General features: G+C 46.9%; 1 protein-coding gene across 2 annotated transcripts in view; it reads left to right on the forward strand.

Annotated features, from left to right (window-relative positions):
- Positions 1–6,217: 6,217 nt before the first annotated feature.
- LOC143767588 (uncharacterized) overlaps positions 6,218–19,219 on the forward strand; it is a 32,711-nt gene continuing 19,709 nt past the window's right edge. For both annotated transcript variants that reach the window (XM_077255999.1, XM_077256000.1), the window contains exons 1-4: positions 6,218–6,361; positions 6,445–6,568; positions 6,648–6,745; positions 6,949–7,039. In XM_077255999.1, coding sequence (XP_077112114.1) covers positions 6,266–6,361; positions 6,445–6,568; positions 6,648–6,745; positions 6,949–7,039 — 409 coding nt within the window. In that variant the 5' untranslated portion in view covers positions 6,218–6,265. The remainder of the gene's footprint in view (positions 6,362–6,444; positions 6,569–6,647; positions 6,746–6,948; positions 7,040–19,219) is intronic.

Below are 19,219 nucleotides of genomic sequence, written 5' to 3' on the forward strand. Positions count from 1 at the left end.
AGCAAGCGAGGAGATCACATCTTAGCAAGCTGGACAAGAAACATGATGAATGCTGATAATCAAAAAATGAACGGACAAAAACTTAGCTTGTCTTGGAGAGGCTGGGAGCAAGGTAATCACAAGGAATCTGAAAAGCACTGAATACATTGATAGCAGGCAAGGAACTGAGTATCCAGGTGAGCTAAATAGGAAACCAACCAAGGATAACGAACCAGCTGATGCAGCCAACCTGCATAAAGACAACACTACACAGTACCGCTTGTGACCACTAGAGGGAGCCTAAAAATAGAGTTCACAACAGTCTCCTACCATACAGTCCCTTTTCATTCAGACGCCGATGGATAGTACGGGTTGACACTTTTGTACCCTCGGACTGCAGGGCAGCTTGAACTTGTTTGGATGTTAGTCGAGGTTCTTTATCCAACATCTTGTGTTGAAATCTCTTGTCAATTTTTCTTTTCCGTCCACATCTAGGGAGGTTAGCCACAGTGCCATGGGCTTTAAACTTCTTGATGACACGGCGCACGGTAGACACAGGAACATTCAGGTCTTTGAAGATGGACTTGTAGCCTTGAGATTGCTCATGCTTCCTCACAATTTGGTTTCTCAAGTCCTCAGACAGTTCTTTGGTCTTCTTTCTTTTCTCCATGCTCAATGTGGTACACACAAGGACACAGGACAGAGGTTGAGTCAACTTTAATCCATGTCAACTGGCTGCAAGTGTGATTTAGTTATTGCCAACACCTGTTAGGTGCCACAGGTAAGTTACAGGTGCTGTTAATTACACAAATTAGAGAAGCATCACATGATTTTTCGAACAGTGCCAATACTTTTGTCCACCCCCTTTTTTATGTTTGGTTTGGAATTATATCCAATTTGGCTTTAGGACAATTCTTTTTGTGTTTTTTCATTTAAGACAAATTAAATGAAGATAATTATACCAAAGAATTTGTGTTTGCGATAATTTTCAGGAAGAAACTGAGTATTATCTGACAGAGTTGCAGGGGTGTCAACACTTTTGGCCATGACTGTACAAACAAACACAAGGCAGAAGTAACCAATATCATTATATATTTCCTTGATAATGGGAATTGTTATAACCATAGCAACAGTGAATATTACAAAACAGAGTGATTACAAGGTGAAATATACAATAACAGATATACAATTAATTATCCTGCTCACTCTCACAGTAATAGCAGCTTCTAACCGTATGCTACTTTAGCTACAGACAACGGTAATGGACCCAACACATATAGGCATCAACACTACCTCTTCTGTGAACACAGGTCATAGTGGAGGTTCATCCCGCTAGGCCACATGTCCTCCTGACAAAATCTATTAAGGCACGCTGAACTGCTTTCACTTCAACCGGCCCCTGTCCTGACTGTTGTACTATCCCGGACCAACCCCTGTACCGTAAGTCAGTGCTGGAAGCAACGGCCCAGCTCTCTCGTACCTCCTGCTCTTCACTGCAGGCATTTAATCCCAAGCAGAATCTCAGACGTCTCTCGTACCTGAAGTAGTGAGGGCTGGGACTCGGCTGTTGCCTGGACTCCACGTCTTGTCTGGTACAAGTCTGGTTCTCAGGCCTTGGCTGGTGTTGTCTAGATTCTGGGACCTGGTACCACCTTGGTTCTGCTTCCCGGCATGCCATAACCCATAGCCTCGAGCACTTTACCTTGGCCTCAGTTTTTTTCCCCAACACACTTCCTGCCCGTTCTTTACTTGCCTCCATATGTGTTCCTTTTTTTGTACTGGCCTTTTATATCATTAAACTGCATCTTCAAGGTACCATCTATATTCTTCATTGCTGAAATTCTCCCTCCCCATTGGTTCTTCAGGGTCCTGCCTGGATGGCAGATGTCAGTCTTCTTGTACAAATTCCTCAGATTGCTGAGAATTCCTGCTTCCTATGGCATACCTTTTTAAAACCCCTTCTGCAGTATGTATATAATGCCATTCACACAGTAAAATGTTCAAACAGTGATGGCATCTCTCACACAAAAGATATTTCCATTTTACCGCCACCCCCCCACTGTATAATATTCTCATATTACCAAAAATCCACCACACACAGTATAATCTTCTTACAGTACCATCATTCCCTCCAGACAGTATAATATTCCCACAGTACCACCATCCTACCACACAGTATATTGTTCCCATGACAATGCCATTCCCCCCACACTATACAGTAATCTTCTTACAGTATCGTCATTCCCTCCTCACAGTATAATATTCTCACAATACTACCATTCCTCCATACACAGAATAACCTTCCCACAGTACCACCATTCCACCATGCACAGTATAATGCTCCTACAGTACTGTCATTTCCCCCACACAGTACACTGTCCTCATAGTACTGCTATCCCCCTACACACAGAACAATGTTACCAAAGTACCATCATCATTATACACAGTATAATGTTCCCACAGCACCGCAGTCCCCTCCATACTGAGTGGGGGTCCTTACTTTGTGTAGCAGGCTGTGGTGGCCATAATACTGTATGAGGTGCTGTTTGGACCATCATATTGTGTGGGATCCATCATACTGTGTGGGAGGGAGCGCTCATACTGAGTTACCTGGGTCACCAGGGGAAACCTTTTCTGTTGATGAGTCTGACAGGGATTAGAAAGTAAGAAATACAGACTTTTGGTCTATCTAGTTGCAGACTTAAATTAATAAAGGCAGCATGCTTGGTGCAGAGTCAGGAGATATGACTCCTCCAAATATATACCGTATTTTTTGGATTATAAGACGCACTTTTTTTCCCCAAATTTTGGAGGAAAATGGGGATGCGTCTTACAATGCGGATATACCTTACCGGTACCGTTGCTGCAGGCCACAGGCTGGGATGAGGGAGTTTCCTTTAGTGCCCGGCGTTACTCCGGGGGTGTCAGGGTGCTGCTGTGTGTGTCAGCGCTGAGATCTCATCTCCTGAGATCTTGGTGCCAAGATCTCCATCTGCGCATGTGGAGCACCCAGCCAGGGCCTAGGGGCACTCGATACCGGTCTCGTCATCCTTAAGGGGGTGGTCACGGTGGCAGCGACCCGGTCCGTGGCCCTGGGCGTCCAAATTAAGGGAAAGGACTTTAAAGAGGTTGTTTTAATAAAGAGTAAAGTTTGTTTGTGACGCCATCTGTGGTATTCGGTCAGAGGTGACCGACGCTGCTTAGAGGGGTCCACTGGGGTGATGTTATGGCAGCAGGGATGGTGTGGCTTCCCACAGGTGAAGCTGAGCTCCCCAGGCTCCCGATGTAGTAGGGACAGATGGTTAATGGTGTAGAAAGAAACGGAGGACACAGGGTTGCAGTCTCTTTACTGGTGAAAGGAAGCCACAGTCCAGGGTACCGGATCACAGGTGCTGATATGGTCTGGCCGGTTTGGAAGCGACTCAGGGATCCCCCTAGCCAGATGGGGTTGGAAGCCTTTCTCTATGGGCTGCGTTGTAGTGCCTTGCTGCCTCACTTTCTCTCTGTACCCCTTTAGGTAGGACACTAATCCGCGTGACAGGTAACTGTATCCTTTTTACAGGGTCTCTCAGGATGACTCTGGGCTTCATTTGTTACTGTGCCTTCGGGTGTTAATGGAGGACAAGTGACTTGAAATCTAGCTGTCCACCGGTTTCTGCCATGGGGCATGAAGTTACCCCCACAACCTCGGTCTTCGGGCAACCGGTATCTGCGCTTCAGGGAGGAGGAAGCTCAGTCGCAGCTTCCCTGTAGCTCTTCACTCTCCTTTGCTACTCTTCCTCCTTCACTTTCTGTACAAACTGTTCTGCTTTCCTTCCAGAAGCTGCAGCACCTCACATGGCTGCATAGCCCCCTGCTTCCACTCTGCTCTGTTCCTCTGACAGACTGCCTAACTCCTCCCCCAGGCCAGAATGTGTATATATATATATATATATATATATATATATAACATGTTGCATGTATGTGAATACCTATTAAAGAGATCCTTCCTTGCTTCCAAGCATGACATCACTCTCCCCGTAAGGAAAGGAATGCCACTGTAACAACCAGGAACCTAGGGTGTTACACATGCGTCACCCCCCCGGCTGCCATTTCCCGGAGTCCACTGCACAGGAAACCATGAAACTGCGGGGGGGCTCTGGCCTTTCATAAAATGTCCGCAGAGCCCCCGCAGCAGCACCGGACACCACCCGCAGAACCCGACACCCACAGCACCGCGCCGCACATTCGAACACTCTTTCATCCCAGCCTGCGGCCTGCAGCAACGCTCCACTCTTGCCTTCTCCAGCAGCGACCCTGGCACCCCGCTTCACCGCAGCCACCACCCCCGGTAGGCAATATGACACAATGATTATAAGAAGCACCACCATTTTATTAAAAAAATGTATTTCTCCTCAAAATTTGGGGTGCATCCTATAATCCGGAGCATCTTACAATCCTAAAAATACAGTATATCTGATATCTTTTTCCTTTAAGTTGGAGGGCCCAATTATAGCTATTGCTGTGGGACCTGTGATTTCTATGTACTCCACTGTGTATAGGATAATAAAGTTGTTATGGACGTGTCTTAAAATTGTGCAGTGACTCTGTTTGCCATATAGTGACAGATATTTCTTGCTGCTAAGCTAAAACTTGGATGTTTTTTCACTTTAAACCTTTTTTTAATCTTTTCTTTAACATTTCTGATTAATGTGATCATATAACATACAAGCCTCTGATGGCTCTGGTGGTGCCCTGCACTACTGTAGTGCCGGGTATCATCACTGCCTGTCAGTGTAATACTAACGGCCCGATACACATGAGATAAGTGTTGGCTGAATGGTCATTTGGCAGATGGCTATCTCTCCCGACTCCCCCATACACACAAATATTCCAGCTTTCCTGTGGTCTGTATGAGAGTCGCCTCCAGACTCCTTTATCTGCAAGAAGAACAGACAGATTAGCTCCTGAAATACAGGGAGCCAGATCCTTCTCTGCCCTGACATCATCTGTCGGGAGGCCCCAAAATACATTATATAGTCAACCAAACCCCCCGAAATCAGTGCTTTCATGTAACTTTAGTCTAATGTGTATGGGGGTGATGAAAAGCAACTTATTGGACGCTGCCTCTGTCCCGGCCTAATAGACCTTCGTATATTGCAGGCCCAGACACCATTATTAGGCATGTATGTATCGAAGTAACTAAGCCGCCCCATACTATCGAGTACTTGGGGGAGGAGGGCATTCAGCCAAACTCTGTCACACCTTCTTAGATGCCATGTTTGCTTTTCACAGCAGCAAGTGGTTAAACTGCCAGGGGTTTTGTTGCAGCCGCACCTGTGCCGTCCCTGCGGTGTACATCTATATTCTGGGGCCCAAAAGAGTTCATATAGACCACTGGTGGTGATGGAGTCAGTGACGGAATCAGGCCAAATATTTTTCTAGAGCCGTAGTGAAAGATGAAAATGTCGTCCTCATCATGAAGTAGTTATTTCTCCTGTCACGTGTAATGAATATCTCCTGCAGTATTGCTAATGCCGCTTAGAGTGTCGGTGAATGAGACGAGAATTAGCGTTATGGAAGATGAGTCTATGAGAAATGTATTCAGCTGCCGACTCCGAGGAAGAAACTGCTTGTCTGTGGCCTAAATATATAGGATGTCTTCCTGGAGCAGAACAATATTGTATCATACAATTATTAGGTTCTGTAGAAGGATATAGATCTGGGGATTTATTATGATGGAATATAGGAATATAGGCTGAACTGGATGGACAAATGTCTTTTTTCGGCCTTACTAACTATGTTACTATGTTTTATTAGTAGAAGTAAAGAAGAAAAATGAATAAAATACTAAATCTCTCCTCATGTTTTCCTTATTATCTCCAGTAATTGTATTATTACACAGGATTTTTATGATGTTACATCGGCTCATCTTCTCATTCAGGTCTCTACAATATCGGATCCTCTCAGTGAAGATCTTCTATATAAGAGAATTTTCCTGATTTAACCATCAAAGATAGATATGGACAGAGACAAGATGGCGGAGAGGATATTGCACCTCACCCTAGAGATCCTCTTCCGGCTTACTGGAGAGGTGAGAGATTCTTATGACGTCACATTACATCATTCTTATCTATGGGAATAATAGAAGGACAGAACTGGAGAGGTGAAGACTCTGGAAATGTCTGTAGTGAGATTTATTAATGTGTCTCTCCATTACCAGGATTACACAGTAGTGAAGAAGACTTCTAAGGAGCACTGTCAGGACCCTGTGTCTGAGGGATGCGGAAGACCCCTGAGCCCAATAATGGGGCCTCCATCTCACACCCTGATACATGAGGACATCAATGACCAGAAGATCCTAGAACTCATCTACAAGATGATTGAGCTGCTGACTGGAGAGGTGACACTGCTGGGAATTCTGGGACATTATACAGTAACACTATGAAAGAATCGGGGTGATGATGGTATCATTGTATGTGTCAGGTTCCTATAAGGTGTCAGGATGTCGCTGTCTATTTCTCCATGGAGGAGTGGGAGTATTTAGAAGGACACAGAGATCTGTATAAGGACGTCATGATGGAGGTTCCCCAGCTCCTCACATCACCAGGTAATAGGACTAAACACACATGGCCTATAATTATCTGTATGTAAAGAATGAATTCAGTCCCTGTATGTGTTTCCTCCAGATCTATCCAGTAAGAGGACAACACCAGAGAGATGTCCCCGTTCTCTTCTTCCGCAAGACTGTGAACAAGAAGATCCCAATGTTCCTCAGGATCATCAGGTAGATGGAGAGAAGGTGTCATGAGATCTCCACTATGATGTGTAGATGGCTGTGAATGTCTTGTCTTGTTCTCGGTTTTGTTTTATCCCCCAATATTATAGGTTTTATTCTTGTGTAGTGAGAACGGTGGAGATGGCAGGATTAGAGCTGATCATAGATGTGACTTCTCCATCTGTCTGTGACTTTTACAATATTTGTTTTAGGGTGAAGATCTGACCCATATTAATACTACAGGGACATATGTGAGTGGTGATGAGCGGTGTAAAGAGGAGATTCCTACATATGACTACCCAGGTGAGTAGTAAGCACTAAATGCATAGGAGTCACAGATTCTTCTCAGTCACCGGCTGTGGCTGCTTTTTCGGTGGTGGTGTAGTCCGGCCATATGACAATCGTGCGATCACCATTTTGCCTCCCGACCATAACATTCTCCTCCACCCAAAACTGTTCAAATGACTTTGGGCATTGAAAGCCCTTTTCTATAGAACTTACCACCTGGAGGATCCACCTACCTCCTTGGCAGTGGCGTAACTACAAAGTTATGGGCCCCGGTGCGAACTTCCAAATGGGGCCCCCCCCCTACCTCCGTGACGCCCCCCCACCCCCTTCCCCTAGATACGCCTCGGACTGTTGCAGGAATCTCCTGCACTGCAACATGGTGTTGGGTGCCAGCACAGCCCGCACAGTGGTATATCCAGCACAGCCCGCACAGTGGTATATCCAGCACAGCCCGCACAGTGGTATATCCAGCACAGCCCGCACAGTGGTATATCCAGCACAGCCCGCACAGTGGTATATCCAGCACAGCCCGCACAGTGGTATATACAGCACAGCCCGCACAGTGGTATGTACAGCACAGCCCGCACAGTGGTATGTACAGCACAGCCCGCACAGTGGTATATACAGCACAGCCCGCACAGGGGTAAATACAGCACAGCCCGCACAGGGGTATATACAGCACAGCCCGCACAGGGGTATATACAGCACAGCCCGCACAGGGGTATATACAGCACAGCCCGCACAGGGGTATATACAGCACAGCCCGCACAGGGGTATATACAGCACAGCCCGCACAGGGGTATATCCAGCACAGCCCGCACAGGGGTATATCCAGCACAGCCCGCACAGGGGTATATACAGCACAGCCCGCACAGGGGTATATACAGCACAGCCCGCACAGGGGTATATAGAGCACAGCCCGCACAGGGGTATATACAGCAGAGCCCGCACAGGGGTATATACAGCACAGCCAGCACAGGGGTATATACAGCACAGCCGGCACAGGGGTATATACAGCACAGCCCGCACAGTGGTATATACAGCAGAGCCAGCACAGGGGTATATAGAGCACAGCCCGCATAGGGGTATATACAGCACAGCCCGCACAGGGGTATATACAGCACAGCCCGCACAGGGGTATATACAGCAGAGCCCGCACAGGGGTATATACAGCACAGCCAGCACAGGGGTATATAGAGCACAGCCCGCACAGGGGTATATACAGCACAGCCCGCACAGGGGTATATACAGCACAGCCCGCACAGGGGTATATACAGCAAAGCCCGCACAGGGGTATATACAGCAGAGCCCGCACAGGGGTATATACAGCAAAGCCCGCACAGGGGTATATACAGCACAGCCAGCACAGGGGTATATACAGCACAGCCGGCACAGGGGTATATAGAGCACAGCCGGCACAGGGGTATATAGAGCACAGCCCGCACAGGGGTATATAGAGCACAGCCCGCACAGGGGTATATACAGCACAGCCCGCACAGGGATATATACAGCAGAGCCCGCACAGGGGTATATGCAGCACAGCCAGCACAGGGGTATATAGAGCACAGCCCGCACAGGGGTATATAGAGCACAGCCCGCACAGGGGTATATACAGCAGAGCCCGCACAGGGGTATATACAGCAGAGCCCGCACAGGGGTATATAGAGCACAGCCCGCACAGGGGTATATAGAGCACAGCCCGCACAGGGATATATACAGCACAGCCCGCACAGGGATATATACAGCAGAGCCCGCACAGGGGTATATACAGCAGAGCCCGCACAGGGGTATATACAGCACAGCCCGCACAGGGGTATATACAGCACAGCCCGCACAGGGGTATATACAGCAGAGCCCGCACAGGGGTATATACAGCAGAGCCCACACAGGGGTATATACAGCAGAGCCCGCACAGGGGTATATGCAGCACAGCCAGCACAGGGGTATATAGAGCACAGCCAGCACAGGGGTATATAGAGCACAGCCAGCACAGGGGTATATAGAGCACAGCCAGCACAGGGGTATATAGAGCACAGCCCGCATCTCATCTCCCCCCCCCCCCCCCGATAATGGCCCCACAGTCCGGTGAAAAAGAAAAAAAAAAACTCTCCTCACCTTTCCTTTTGCCCGCGCTGCTCCTGGTGGCTGCAGTCTGCCCAGGACACTGCAGGTGCGCGATGATATGACATCATCGCGCACCCGCAGTGTACTGTCAGAGGCAGAGCGGGGAATGATGGGAGAGGGAGCGTCAGGTGACGCTCTCCTCCATCATTGCATTGAACTATACCGGTGTCATAGACGCCGGTATAGTTAAATGCGGCGGCGGCGGCGGCGGCGGCGGCGGCGGGGGGAGGAACAGTGCAGCGGCCCACTACTGGCATCGGCTCTTCTGGCATTTGCCAGAAGTGCCCGATGTCCAGCCCGGCCCTGCCCTGACCTGCCGGCCCGGGGCCCCTGACCTGCGGGGCCCGGTCGCAATGGCGACCGCTGCGACCGCGGTCGTTACGCCCCTGCTCCTTGGATTAGGAGATGCTGACCGTTACCTGCTGAAATTTGTAAACTAGAAAGCCAAATGACAGCGTACGTTGAATGTGCTGACAAGTTAGAAAATCACTTGAAGAAAAATATGATGAGCCTGTAAGAGAAAGTGGAGGGTAATGATGCTGTTGACTTCCTAGATCCCTGATATCTTATTGGATGAATCTACCTATTCTCCTTTCTGCTGAATGTGCTCATATGGTCCCTACAAGACCAGGTCCAGTCTTTCTGGCCAAATGTCGCTTTTATGATCAACATAAAAAACATTACCCCTGTGCCATGATATATCTCTAAGCTGTGCGTGACTGATGGCTGTAATATACATTTATTAACCCCTGCAGGTGATATGTTGGCATGGCTCAAGCCTTGGTTTCATGGATTCACTCCATGTCATAAATTCCGTTATTTTTTGATCTTAAAGGGAGGGTGCCGTGATTTTAGTTTTTGTATTAATAATTATTGATTATACAATCAATTATTTTTAATACAAAAGTAAATGTACCTCTTTCATACTTTTTTATTTATTCGCTTTTACTTCTACCACTGGAGGCCGCCATTTTCATTAGTGTGGGTGTAAGTGTCTGGGCACGACACTTGCACACCTCACTTACGGCAGCCATGTACATAGGAGCCAACGGTCGGGCTCCGACCCCATCTCCTGTCTCTCAGCTGTGACTTGGCCACGCCCACTGAGCTGCCGCGTCACAGCTGTGAGAGGAGATCGCGGCCATTTTGTTTATTTCCCTCTGCCATCGCACACACAGCTCAGTGCGTGCGATGGCAGAAGCTGCTGCTGGGAAGCGAGGGTCCGAGGTGAGTATCTGCAGCAAGGAGCTGTGATTGCAGCCTGTACTTAGTATTACATTACAGGCTGCAATCACTACCGACCTGTTCAGAGCAGAGCAGGGAGATCGTCGCACTGCTCTGCCCTGAACATGACTCAGCACTTCCTGGTAGAGGAAAGAAGGTAAGTACAGCGTTTTTATTTTCTTATGCATCTACCACTGCTACCAGCCCCTATATACCACCTAGCACTGCCTGCCTGCCTCTGTATACCACTGCCTGCCTCTGTATACCCCTGCCTGCCTCTGTATACCACTGTCTGCCTGCCTCTGTATACCACTGTCTGCCTGCCTCTGTATACCACTGCTACCTGCCTGCCTCTGTATACCACTGTCTGCCTGCCTCTGTATACCACTGCCTGCCTCTGTATACCACTGCCTGCCTCTGTATACCACTGTCTGCCTGCCTCTGTATACCACTGCTACCTGCCTGCCTGTCTCTGTATACCACTGTCTGCCTGCCTCTGTATACCACTGCCTGCCTCTGTATACCACTGTCTGCCTGCCTCTGTATACCACTGCCTGCCTGCCTGCCTCTGTATACCACTGCTACCTGCCTGCCTGCCTCTGTATACCACTGCCTGCCTCTGTATACCACTGCCTGCCTCTGTATACCACTGCCTGCCTCTGTATACCACTGCATGCCTCTGTATACCACTGTCTGCCTGCCTCTGTATACCACTGCCTGCCTCTGTATACCACTGCCTGCCTGCCTCTGTATACCACTATCTGCCTCTATATACCACTGCTACCTGCCTCTATATACACCTACCACTGCTACCTCTGTCCTGGGTAGCTAATCCTGTCCCGTGTACTGTGTCCTCAGCAGTCAGTATCACACAGGACAGGATTAGATACACGGCTCAGCAGTCGGTATCACATAGGACAGGATTAGATACACGGCTCAGCAGTCGGTATCACACATGACAGGATTAGATACACGGCTCAGCAGTCGGTATCACACAGGACAGGATTAGATACACGGCTCAGCAGTCGGTATCACACAGGACAGGATTAGATACACGGCTCAGCAGTCGGTATCACACAGGACAGGATTAGATACACGGCTCAGCAGTCGGTATCACACATGACAGGATTAGATACACGGCTCAGCAGTCGGTATCACACAGGACAGGATTAGATACACGGCTCAGCAGTCGGTATCACACAGGACAGGATTAGATACACGGCTCAGCAGTCGGTATCACACAGGACAGGATTAGATACACGGCTCAGTAGTCGGTATCACAGGACAGGATTAGATACATGGCTCAGTAGTCGGTATCACACAGGACAGGATTAGATACACGGCTCAGCAGTCGGTATCACAGGACAGGATTAGATACACGGCTCAGCAGTCAGTATCTAATCCTCTCCTATGCACTCTCCCCCCTGCGTGTCTTTTCCCATTGTGGTTTATTATTTTTGTTGTGGGAGATGAGGGAGTCGAGGATTATGCGTTCGGTATGGTTTAAAAAAGATTAATAAAGGACTTTATTCTGGCCGAGTCTTTATTTACAATACAACTATAGGATTAGTAATGGATGGGTGCCTTATAGACGCCTCTCCATTACTAAGCCGTGGGCTTGATGTCACCGGACAATATGGAGGTGACATTAACCCCACAAATATGAACCCCACTTGCTACCGCTACAGGGCAAGTGGAAATTGCCAGGCAAAGCGCCAGAAAAGGCACATGTAAAAGGCGGCTGAGAGCTGATGTTTTTAGCCTGGGGGGGGGGGGGACAGTATCCATGGCCCCTTCCTAGGCTATTAATGTCAGCCCGCAGCTGTCTGCATAATATTTGATGGTTATTAATTATAAGGGGGCCCCACGTCTTTTTTTGGGGGGGGTGTCAAACATTTTAATAGCTAGTAAAGGCTATAAGTATACAGTTGCGAGCGTGTGAGTGAGCACACCCTCCCACCCACAGACCAGTACACTGCTGTCCTGAAATACTGTGCTCCTGTCACCCTGCTCCTTCCACCATACGTCTCTCACCTCCCTAGAGCAGCACAATACCATATGGATCACGTATAATGCCGATATACACTCACCGGCCACTTTATTAGGTACACCTGTCCAACTTCTTGTTAACACTTAATTTCTAATCAGCCAATCACATGGCGGCAACTCAGTGCATTTAGGCATGTAGACATGGTCAAGACAATCTCCTGCAGTTCAAACCGAGCATCAGTATGGGGAAGAAAGGTGATTTGAGTGCCTTTGAACGTGGCATGGTTGTTGGTGCCAGAAGGGCTGGTCTGAGTATTTCAGAAACTGCTGATCTACTGGGATTTTCACGCACAACCATCTCTAGGGTTTACAGAGAATGGTCCGAAAAAGAAAAAAAATCCAGTGAGCGGCAGTTCTGTGGGCGGAAATGCCTTGTTGATGCCAGAGGTCAGAGGAGAATGGGCAGACTGGTTCGAGCTGATAGAAAGGCAACAGTGACTCAAATCGCCACCCGTTACAACCAAGGTAGGCCTAAGAGCATCTCTGAACGCACAGTGCGTCGAACTTTGAGGCAGATGGGCTACAGCAGCAGAAGACCACACCGGGTACCACTCCTTTCAGCTAAGAACAGGAAACTGAGGCTACAATTTGTACAAGCTCATCGAAATTGGACAGTAGAAGATTGGAAAAACGTTGCTTGGTCTGATGAGTCTCGATTTCTGCTGCGACATTCGGATGGTAGGGTCAGAATTTGGCGTAAACAACATGAAAGCATGGATCCATCCTGCCTTGTATGGAGCATCTTTGGGATGTGCAGCCGACAAATCTGCGGCAACTGTGTGATGCCATCATGTCAATATGGACCAAAATCTCTGAGGAATGCTTCCAGCACCTTGTTGAATCTATGCCACGAAGAATTGAGGCAGTTCTGAAGGCAAAAGGGGGTCCAACCCGTTACTAGCATGGTGTACCTAATAAAGTGGCCGGTGAGTGTATATATATATATATATATATATATATATATATATATATATATATATATATATATATATATATCACATATACTCCCATAAAGACCACACATTATGCCGGGATATTATAATATATATATAATATCACACATTATGCCGCCAAGTATTGTGTGATCTATGTGACGGTATTATATGTGATCTATATGGCAATATTATGTTTGCTCAGTGTTGTGGAATGATGTAAAAACTATATGACGGTGGTATATGAGAACTATATTGTGGGATTATGTGTGATCTATGTGGAAGTACTAGGTGAGAATTATATGGCGGTATTATTTGTGATCTATATGGTGGTATGTGAGAACTGTATGACAGTATTGTGTGATCTATTTGATAGTATTGTGTGTGATCTATATGGTGGCATTATGTGAGAACACTATGGCAGTATTATCTTCAGAAAGCGGACCCATTCTATGGTGGTTCTGGCTGAGCACCTGCACGTGGGTCTGGAGTAATAGAGGGGGCAGCATGACCTCCAGTTAGGTGCAGTCAGGGCTAGTGAGGCAGCTGAAGAGAGGGTCTCATTTTTATCGTTACTATATGGCTACATTTCCTTCCCAGCGTCACCCCGTACTTCGCCTGTCGCCTCGCTTTCACACATCGCCAGGACAGGATGGAGAAGACAGGATCTGAGGAGGGGAATGGGGTCTGCATGCAAAGTCTGGATCAGAACAGGCCATCAATCCACAGAAATGTTTCCTGGATTTCTGTGGAGCAGACGGTCCATCCATGTGTATAAAAGACAGTGCTCTATGTACAATCCCTGGCTGCTCTGCGCACTGAACATGGTGCCCCCTCCATAGACCAGCACACTGCTCTCCTGAAATACTCTGTGCTGCTGTCACCCTGCTCCCTCCACCATATATCTCCCAGAATCCTTGCTGCCTGCCATCCTCGGTGACTGTCTACTTGTCAGTACAAGGCTGCCGTCACACATTCAGTATTTGGTCAGTATTTTACCTCAGTATTTGTAAGCCAAAACCAGGAGTGGGTGATAAATGCAGAAGTGGTGCATATGTTTCTATTATACTTTTCCTCTATTTGTTCCACTCCTGGTTTTGGCTTACACATACTGAGGAAATACTGCTAGTGTCACGGCAGCCTTACTCTGCAGTCACCAACAAAATGGCTGCTCACTGGGTTCCTGAATATCATCCTCTTATCCCTTAGCAAACACATGGAAGGAGAGGAGACATCACACACGTCAGCAGACTCCGCCCATAATTACTGCAGTGCAGTAATGTGAGCTAGTTGTACACTAGGTTTTTCTGAAATTTCAGCAGCTGCTCCCCCTAGTGTTTAAAAGTGGAAATTCCAAAACTTTTCAAATTATTTTTCATATTTTACTAAATTATAAACAAATGAAAATATTTTTTAAGAAAATTTAAATATTAATTCTTTACATTTTTACAATTGCTGCAAAAAATTTTTTTTTTATGGCACCTTCCCTTTAAGGAATTCAGATTACTGTACAATCTATCCTGAAATGAGGAGCACTAATACTTTCTATATTCTTCTGGTCAGGACTCACAGTAGCTCCAATGGTCCACCATAAATCAGTGCATCTCTGGTTTACTGTTGAAGTTCTCCCCTCATACATATGTTGTTGGGGATGTAACATGTTTTTCTGCTCTATATCTTTTTGTACCTGTTCATTCTGTATGATAGTTTGATGGGATTGGCCTGCCTCACTTATGTGAGTCTGTTACTCCCTCATAGTCTCAAAAAAAGCTCTCCATCGCCTCTTTCAAATGCCTAAGATCTAAATTTTAAGGGAACCTGTCAGCAGGATTGTGCACAGTAAACTACACACACTGTCAGGTCAGTGCTGTTATACTGATTACATTGATTACTGGTGATAAAAATCTGTCTTGTGGTTGATTTAATCTTTATTTGTAGTTTTCAGTTAATTACATTCTCGTGCTCTGGGGCAGGGCTGTGGGCGGCACTTTGTGTTTCTTCAGTGACCTGCCCCCTATGTTAAATAATGTATATAATAGTGTTGATATTATTGTTGATAATGCCTATAATATTGTCTATTGTGAGGCTTAGAAAAATAGATTTGCATCCAGCAAAATGACATCGGCAGTGCCTGTCCAGCAGCATCTATTTCTTACTTATAGATGTTAATTGCGTGGGCGCCGCCATTGCCGGTGACCTTTTGCTGGCTGTAATTTTTTTTCTAAGCCTTACAATAGCCACAATATTATAGGCATTATCAACAATAATATCAACACTATTATATGTATTATGTAAAATATGGGGCAGGTCACTGAGGGATCAGTGTCATAAGCCAATATATATAATACACAGATGCATATGTAATCGGAGCACCACATAAAGCCCCGCCCACAGCCCCACACCGAAGCACAAGAATCTCATTAACTGAAAACTACTAATACAGATTAAGCAAAAAACACAAGACGGATTTCATCACCAGGTATCAGTGTAATCAGTATAACGACGCCGACCTGACAGTGTCTGCAGGTTACTGTGCACAATCCTGCTGACAGGTTCACTTTAACCCCTTTCTGACATCGGACGTAATGATCCATCCGTGTGACCTAGGCCTGTTTGACTATGGATGGATCATTATGCCATATGTTTAATGCGACATTGCGACCGAAGTCGCGGTGATCGCATTAAAATTCCAGCGCTATCTTACCTGTGGGTTGATGGTGCCATCATCCTAGGGGGTGTCACCACCCTCCCGCATCCACGATCGCTGTGATTGGCTGTTCAGAATTGAACAGCCAATCGCAGCATTTCTCATTGTTTCAGGCAATTAGATTGCCTGAAATAGTGATGTCCCAGCCTAGGAGCGAGAACCAATCCTAGTCTGGAGCCTGGCAACACCTGGCATCGCCAGAAAGGATCCCAATTGGCGCGATCACATCAATCGCGCTATTTGCAGGGCACAGCAAAGGTGTGACCGCGCTGTGACCTGCCTAGGATTGGAGATGTAAGAGCACCTATCCTAGGCCAGTGCCTAGCAACGCCAGGCATGGCCTGTACACCCTGATTGGCGCAATTGACGATTACATCAATCGCGCCAATCACAGGCCACATCCACAATGTGACCGAGCTGTGACCTGCCTGTGCCCTGGATGTGACCTCTCCTAGGATCGGAGCTCTGAGCTCCGATTCTAGGCTGTTGCCAGGGTCATCAGGGTCCGCTCTGTCATCAATGACAGGTGACAGCAGTGGTATGACTGCTCTGTGACCTGTCTGTCACCGCTCTGAAGGTCCTCATCCTAGCTGGGGATTCCTACAGAGCTGTCACTCTACAGGATCTGCTGCTGTGCTGGGCCTTGTGGTGCCACAGATGCCTGTGACACCACAATCCCTGCTGAACAAAGAACAGAGAAGAAAGAAGACAAGACAGATGAAAGAAGAGACAACAGCTATAAGTGTTTTGATCCCTGATCCCTGCCCAATCTCTCTTCATCCTCCCCAATCCCCCCATCTCCCTTCCCTTCTTTTTGCCCCCTCCACCTCCCTTTGCGCCACCTCCGTGTGCACATTTAGCAGCCGCCGAGCGTTGATTGCTGACGCAGTTTACCGATTAACACTTGTGTTCGCTGTTTTCCATTTTTCTTTTTCACCCCCCTTTATGCCACCCCCGTGCGCACATCCAGCAGCCGCTGAGCTTTGATTATTGATGCAGTACACTCATCAGAGCTTGTTCCTGCTGTTTTACACTTCTCTTTTCACAGAAATTTTTTTTCTCCCTGGCTGCTTTTTTTTTTTCTTTTAGCTTTTTCTTTTCAGACAAAAGTTTACACCTAGCACTATCCACCCACACACACACAAACAGTAAAAAAAAAAAAAAGTACTGACACAATCACCATATTAATAAAAAAAAAAAAAAAAAGGCATCCCATTCAACCAACAATGCTATTCAGTGTAGGAGGCATATGCTTTCCTTGTCTCCCACACTGATAGTGAGGGAGAAGATCCCACATTTCTTTACTTTTCAGATTCGTCATCCTCTTCCTCCTCCTCATCTTCCTCCTCAGCTCCTGCTGAACCGCCACAGATACGTCCCAGGACAGAAGATGAAGCAGTGCCCACCATTCCAGAATATGAACCAGCGCACCCCATTATGGACCCCGTATAGACCTCGCTCCCTGAAAATTACAAGCCACTGATTCCTGATTTTGTAGCAGAATCAGAAATCAAGTTTGACACCACCGGCCTCACAGAACTAGTCTTTTTCAAAGTCTTTTTCTCTGAGGATTTTGTTAACCTCATAGGAACATCTGCGTGGATGAGCCCTTAATTCATTTTACGGGAAGGCTCAGATTCCGACAGTACCTGCCCAGCCAGAGGGCCAGGTACAGAATTAAGCTATGTCAGAGTACCTCGGGGTACACCCACAGGTTTAGAGTTTAAGAAGGGAAGCACACCTGGATTCAACCCCCTGAATGCCCCCTGTCCTGGGGGTAAGTGGGAAAATTGTGTGGGATTTGGTGCACCCACTGCTGAATAAATGTTATCACCTCTACACCGATAACTTTTATATCAGCATCCCACTCTTCAAAACCCTCTCTGCGCGAGGTATCGTGGCCTGCGGAACTGTCTGCAAAAATCGGAGGCCTCCCAAAAACGCTACTTGGACCGATGCTCGACAGGGTGACAGCAGAGTCCAGGGTAGCGACCACCTGCTGGTGGTCAAGTTTAAGGACAAGAGGGATGACTTTTTCTTGACCACCATACATGGTGATGGCAGCGCCCTCGGCAATGTACGAGGTACCTATGCACAGGTCAGCAAACCGAACTGTGTACTGGGGTACAACAAAAACATGGGGGGCGTTGATCTCTCTGATCAACTCCTCCAGGCGTACAGTGCTTTGAGAAAGGCCAAGGTGTGGTACAAAAAGCTGGCCATGCATATCGTATAAATGGCAATGCTCAACGCTTTCCTGCTGTCATGATGTGCAGGCCAGACCACTATAGCTTTCAGTTCCAGGAGCTAGTGACTAAGGCCCTGATATTTGGCACTCAGGAAGGAGCCTGCCCCAGTACTTCCAGAACTGAAGATGCTCGCATCGTACCAGGTCAATATTCCACGGGGGAGGTCCCTCAAACTGGAAAAAAGGAAGGTAGCAAAAGAGGTGCCAAGTGTGTTACAAAAGGGGAATATGCAAGGACTCCATTTATCAATGCAACACCTGTCCCGACAAACCTGGGCTGTGTATGAAAGATTGCTTCAAACTGTACCACACCTCCATGCACTACTAAATTCATTTCTGACTTACACAACTGACGCATTACAATCTGACAAACACTACACAACTCATGCTGCCAAAAAAGAAAGAGATAAGCACATTGCTAAGGAGAGTAAAATTAGTCCCAAACTGTTATTCAACTATATCAATAGTAAAATAATCATAAGTGAAAGTGTAGGCCCCTTAAAAAACTGTGAGGAAAGAATGGTTGTAGATGACGAGGAAAAAGCTAATATATTAACACCTTCTTCTCCACGGCATTTACGGTGGAAAATAAAATGCTAGGTGGAATGCCGAGCCACAAAGAAAACCCTATATTAAGGGTCGCTAATCTAACTCAAGAAGAGGTGAGAAACCGGCTAAATAAGATTAAAATAGATGAATCTCTGCGTCCGGATGGCATACACCCACGAGTACTAAGAGAGGGCAACAAAATTAATAAAGGGGATGGGGGAACTACAATACCCAGAGAGATTGGCAAAATTAGGATTATTTAGCCTAGAAAAAAAGATGACTGAGGGGCGATCTAATAACCATGTATAAGTATATAAGGAAACAATACAAATATCTCTCCGAAGATCTGTTTATACCAAGGA

Source organism: Ranitomeya variabilis, chromosome 4, assembly GCF_051348905.1.
Source record: "Ranitomeya variabilis isolate aRanVar5 chromosome 4, aRanVar5.hap1, whole genome shotgun sequence".
Classification (NCBI taxonomy): domain Eukaryota; kingdom Metazoa; phylum Chordata; class Amphibia; order Anura; family Dendrobatidae; genus Ranitomeya; species Ranitomeya variabilis.